General features: G+C 41.8%; 1 protein-coding gene across 1 annotated transcript; it reads right to left on the bottom strand.

Annotated features, from left to right (window-relative positions):
- Window positions 1-230: 230 nt before the first annotated feature.
- Window positions 231-1,857, bottom strand: LOC310928763 (E3 ubiquitin-protein ligase TRIM39-like; the record flags this gene model as incomplete). The annotated part of the gene is given in 2 exon segments (XM_083891404.1): window positions 231-753; window positions 755-1,857. Coding segments are annotated over 2 exon segments (1,626 nt in total).
- Window positions 1,858-6,463: the final 4,606 nt, after the last annotated feature.

Genomic DNA, 6,463 nt, shown 5'->3' on the forward strand with positions numbered 1-6,463 from the left:
CTTCTTATTATGCCTGAATGACATTATATATGTGACACTTATAACAGGACAAAATAAATAATCTTAAATCCAATGTGATGTACAGTATTTCTTACAATCACATGGTCAAAAGCCCACTTCTGTCACCTGTCACACTGGCGCCGATCGATGGCGTTTCGCAACGTGCTGATTCACAACACGCTGGTTTCTCTCCATGTCACGTTGTCGTTGCGCAAAAGCAAAGTGAGAACTCAGCGGAGGTGTTTGACAGGTGTGATAATCAAGGGGGCTGAGTTCCTGCAGGTGTCAGAGCTCAGGCTAAAGAACGGAAAGAGCGTCTCCGTGAAGTGATATCCAGTGAAAGTGAAGATGTTCACCCTGGCATCCACGTCGTAGAAAGAAACTTGACCCGCCTCGTAATCAACAAAGACGCCAACCTTTTGAAGCATATCCCTCTTTTGGAGGTCAACCCATGGGTCTTCAGTGGCCATAAATGTACCTTCCCCCTTCAGCCAAATCATCCAATAACCAGTATTAGGATTAAGTTGTTTTTCCCCCTTTCTATCGATGGACTGTTTTACAACTCCTAACTTCCACTCTGTTCTATCTTTAACTTGGACCTCATAGTAAAATTTCCCTGAGGAGAATCCCTTCTTTGCCAGGACATTGTGGACATCCCGAGCGAACCTCTGTGGCACGTTTGGGAGATTCGTCATCCTGCCTCCTCCTGTGACTTGTTTCCCATCTGCAGAAACAGTGAGATGCACATTTGCTGTCAGGATCCAGAATTACCTCTACAGCATGTCGCTGGTTTTCTTTCAAGTCGGGATCACACAGCATACTCTTGAGTTCACTCTTGACCGTTGTCTCCAGCTTGGTCATGGCTCCCTGCAGTGACAAATGGTCACTTTTTAGATTCACACCAGACCAATCTCTCCCCTGGGGCTGAGTGATGTTGAGAGAAAGGAACCTTTCATGGAGAGCGAAAGGGTTGCTGTTATTTAGGACCCGATCGAGCTGTGAGTTGGTTTGCTGTGCTTGCATAATTTCGACCTCCAGATCTTTGATTAATCTATGCGCCTCATTTTCCAAAATGTTTTGCTTTGTCTCAAACACCTCGTTCAACTGAGCTTGGCTCCTCTTTATGTATTCGACTAATTCACTCATCACACGTGTGCCGCACGACAGCACCATCGCTGCTTCGGTCCTGTTAGCCTCCATTGAGTTTTGAATCTCTCGAATTTTCTGCTGACGTGCCTGGATCATCTCATCTGCGACTTTCTTATTTTTGCCCAGCTGGGTTTTTGCCAATTCAGTCATCTCATCTAGAGTCACTATCGTGTGCTTTTTATGCTCATGATCTTTACAGGAGTCACACACAAACATTTGATCTCTAACGCAGAACAGCCCCAAAGGCTCGTCGTGCTTCTGACATATTCTGCTCTCCAGGTTCTCCACCGGGTTGGTCAGCTTGTGCTTCTTCAAGACCGAAATTCTCCGATGAGGCTCCAGATGTTTTTTACAGTACGACATGATACACACCAAGCAGGACTTAAGGGCTGCATGCTTCTTCCCTGTACAGACATCACAGAGCACCTTTCCTTCTTTTTCTTCTTCTTCTGGGATAGCAGAGGATTTCCCTTCTTGAATGTGATGTGCAGTCATCTCAGCAATAAAAGTGTTAACCCGAAGCGTCGGCCTGACGTGAAACTCTTCTTTACACAGTGGACATGGGAACACGGCGGTCATCCTGTCCCAGTAGTTTGCGATACAGTCAAAACAGAAGTTGTGCCCACAAGGGATTGACACGGGTTTAGTGAAAACAGTGCGGCAGATACAACAAAGGAAATTATCCTCAGTACTTCTGGCAGAAGCCATCTCTAAAAAAAAAAATGCACACATAAGAAATAGTAAGGAGCAACAAGTTAGAGCAACATTCAGCTTAGACGTCACACACATCGTTTGAAATTAACACTTTACCTCACTACGTTTACTTCAAAAACAGGACAAAAATGTAATTACCTGTACCCGTACGGAGGCTTTTGGGTGTTTTTAAAGTCAAATACAAAACAGGCAGCTCTTCTCGTTCAGCTGTGACACCAAAGTGCTCTCCCTTTCCATTTCCTTGTTGCAACAAGTTAATAATTTACACTTAACAACCACAAAAAAGGATCAATATACTACATGGGCCTACTTTATGTTGATACTGCTTATTCTGTGTCCCTGCTTCCTTGTCATGTGTACATAGAGTAGTAACAGTAGGCGCAAATGGACATTTTGGATTTAAATTTTGAACGAGTGCATTTGCACTGCATGAGAGTTGTTGCTGATTACGTGTAGATTTCTGTGTTTCGCCCGATAGTCTGTTTTTATTTCATGTTTTGTCCAGTTTATCACAACACCAGCATGGTGTTTAGAGGCTGTGCTGCTGCTCTTCCATCTTTTGTAACCTCTCCTTAAGCTTCGGTTCATTTTGATTGTCAGTTTAGTCATTCTTTATTCCCTTTATTACTTATTTGCAGGGTTGCAATGATAGGACGCTCGTGTGAAGCGTTGGTCAATGAATAAATGAATTTTCCAACATCTGCGGATGGTTTGTAAGTAATCAACCAAAGTGAGGGCTCTTACTGCTGTGTGTTAAAATACTTCAGTGACCTAAATACTGTATCTTTTTACCAAGTGTATTTTTTATTGTATTATTGGTTATCCACTGGATTTAAACAGCTGATATGGATTGGACAGGTGGTACAACTCGGAGCAAAGGGTCAGACGGTTGATAAATAATATGAATCATACAGTTAACAAGCACCGATGCAGCTTAATTCACTGGTTACTGTGGATATACTGTGTGTTATGTATGTATCATACCACAGTATATCCAATGTCCTGTTATTCAGCGGTCTTGTATTTTGCTGATCTTTATTGTGGAAATGTGATTACCATTGTATGATAGATGTAATATAAAGGGACCATGACTTAGTAATTTGAACATTATATACTGTACATTGTAGATGCAGGGAATTAAAGCTCCACAATGATGTACATGTACATATAAAAACAACCCCCTCTGATCAGCGCTCTGCTGAGCCATGTCTTCTTGGCCTCAGCGTCGCTGCATCATCAAACATTCAAATGACATTTGGATCAGGTTGGTGGATTCCCTTTGATCCTGGTCAGTGTGAAGCATCAGGATCTGAGCCTTTCTTCACTTTGTGTAGGAGACACTGATGGGTTCATCGTGAGATGAGAGGGACTCCAAGATTTCCTCCCTATTTTCTTTTTCTCAGCCCCTTCCGTCTCTTAACCACCAGTCCTCTCTTCTCCCCTTTCACCCCTGTGCTTGGACCCACCAGGCTCTTACTTGTAGCTGCTCCTTTCTTCTCTCACCTTCAGTTCATGAATAAGAGATTAGAGGAGCTCGACGTGCCAGAGGACACGGACCTCCTTCCACCGGAATTGAATTCCTCCTGGTTAGGTCTGCTCGGTTTTTAAATTGAGTGCAAGTCTACAGAAGAGGCTGGATGTTGCAGCACTTTCTGTAGTCCAAGAGATTAACTCTACTATACTGAGCTGTAACGGCACGTTTAACAGTAATAAGAGAACGTCAGTAACAATATTTCATTAAATGTTGCTTTTAGGGCGGCAGAACATTATTGTTTTCATGATTAATGAATCTATTTGATGACAAAATGATGATATCTTCACATGTGTCACAGATTCCCAAACATTACAGATACCAACCTCCTTTAAACACCATTACCAAAGATATGATTACTTTACCACTAGCATACTACTCATTATTTATCATTTAGTATTCTGGCCTTAATTGATGTATTTAAAGGTGCCATATATAAGAATGTGGCCAAAAACGGTTACTACATTCAAATTCAAAATACCGAGGTCTTTTAGGTTTCGTTTTCTGACGTAACTGGCAACCCGTGGTTGCTCGGCAGCTGAGACTCTACTGACTGCAATGATTGGTAGATGGCGGTAGGTGGCGCCACATGCCAAAACAAGATTTCAAAACATATGATGACAACAACATGATTTGCAGTCTGCAAAATATTTTTTTTATGCAAATATTTTGTCTGTACTGTTGTTGGTGGTGAGTTCAGTTTGTTATGTGAACATTATTCCTGAGTCTCTGTGACATATTAGGAGGATTTTATGGCCAGTTGCTTTATATTTATTACATAATGCACCTTTAAAAAAGGAATTAAATCACTTAGTTCAAACTAGTAAGCACTAGGGAGATAGTAAATTAAGCAGATTGTATGAAATTACCTTCATATAACTTTGATAACTTTAGTTTGAATTAACATTCATTTGGTTGTTCTTTTTTAAGTTTGTAAAGCATTTTCTTTTTTTCACTGTATACATTATTTCTGACTTTTTAAAGTTGAAAAATGTTACATCAAAGAATCATGGAGTAAAGAATAGAAACGGCTTCTCTTGAGCACAAGAGCCATTGCATAACTCCTCCTCAAACACTGTAATGATATAAAAACCCTCAGCAAACTTCGACAGTTTGTCTGTTTTTTGTGAGTCACTGCACCTGCTGCTGAAAGTGTGACTTATACCTCGATGTAAAAAACTCACAGGAAAGTTCTGACACTTTATCTCAAATTCCAACAGATGAACAGAAGGAATAGCAGACTCCGGATGCGAGGCTGTAAGTTGACTCGCTTTCTGTATTCATGTCTTCAAACTGCCACCAAAATTGTGAAAATGTTGCTTCTCTACATGTTACCAGAGCTTTTACGTTACAATTCTGTAACCACACTGACAAACCCTTTCTCAGTCTGTGCCCCAGGGGCCTACTCACTCATAATCCGTCCCAGGGTAGACCAGAATACGCCCCTATCGTCTCAGAGCGGCGAATTATGTGTTTTACATGATTTAATACCTCATTTTTAAACACTTAGCAACTGTATCAATCACTCAAATTTGGTAAGGTGGTTACGAACACATTTTCTCCCACAAGATATTTTCCTCACTTTACCGGGACTTTAAACTGAGAAGTTATTTTAGAAAGTAGATGTACAACCTGTCAGAGTTTGTCTGTAGGCTGCGTGTGCTCTGTGTGGGGGGAGAAACGGGGGAAACTTGGTCACCTCCATCACTCTAGTTTGTTCACCGCTTGTTTGGAGATGTTATTTCCAAGTGCAGACACAACGGTTCTGGAGGGAGGATAAATAATTAGTCGTGAGATGAGTTTCTGCCTTCATCCATCAGCCTGGGGAGCATGGCTGCCATATACAGCAGAGCTGGTGCCAAATGAGCGCCCTTTTTCTCTCCCAGTGTTTCTCTTTCCCATGACACTCAGATTTAGATTCCCGTCCTTGATAGAGTGACATAAAAAGCTTCAAAAGCTTGCCAGGACGTCTTAATCAGGCTGTTCACAGATTTAGAAGCAGTTTTCTTTTGCACGTCTTGTTAAAAGCAGCTTTTTCGAGAAAGCAGAGTGGATGTGCTTCTTTGCTTCAAAAATGTCTGGAAATGTGAAACACTGTCTGGGGTTTCAAGTAAATTCAGATTAGATCTTGTACTTCTGCTGGATCAAATGTTTCAGGCTTTGTTCAGTCATGTGAGAAGTTATAGATCTATATGTGTTTGAAACTAGCAGTTGATATATTTGAACCCTCATCAAGTGACACATTGAAACCAAAATATACAGGGAATACTTTTTCAGGGCTGTGTGTGTTTTGTGTTAAAGCAGACCTAGACTTCCTTTGTTTAAGAAGCCCTGAAGGTTCAAAACAAACAGTTCAGCCACTGCTGAGAACGCTGTGTTTTATTGTAATCTCTGGCTCAGCGAGATCTCTGAAAAAACCCGGTCCGGTTACGTAAACAGCGGTTCTCCGGAACAGCAGATCGTCCTGCTCCGGGCACTAGTCCGGGCACATCCGGTTGCGTACATTGAACCGCAAGAAGAAGAATAACGTCCATTGTGGAGGTGTTTCACCAGCGACAGTGTCTTCTGACTCTGGGTCTGATTCCGGGTCAAAGTCATAAAAAGGGACTGACTGGTAGTCGTGAAGAAGCTATTTTTAAACACTGTTAAAACAATGTTTTGATAATGAGTAGCAGTGCATCCACCGTTCCAGAGGGGGGAGCTGCGCTTCTGAGAGCGGGTGTGCTGAATATGTCACCTACGGGTACTGGTTGGGAAGCCTCTACGCTGGCCAATCACAACACAGTCTGTCTTCTGGGAGTGAGAGTTGAGTCTGAAATATCGCGGCTGGGGAACAGCGTCAGAAAAGAGGATTTCTCTCGGCTCGTTTACAGCAACTAGGAGGTTTTTGACCATAAAAACAAGTTAATATATGTAAATAGACCTCCATAACTAACATATATATGTTCAACAGGACCACTCTATGTGAGCTTTAACTATCAATGTTACTCTTCTTCAGAATTAAACTTTTTCTTGAACCCCGGGGCGAAAGCCTGCATATTTGAAGGACAAGGAACCTTATTTCTAAAC

This window comes from Microchirus variegatus (assembly GCF_963457635.1).
Source record: "Microchirus variegatus genome assembly, chromosome: 6".
Classification (NCBI taxonomy): domain Eukaryota; kingdom Metazoa; phylum Chordata; class Actinopteri; order Pleuronectiformes; family Soleidae; genus Microchirus; species Microchirus variegatus.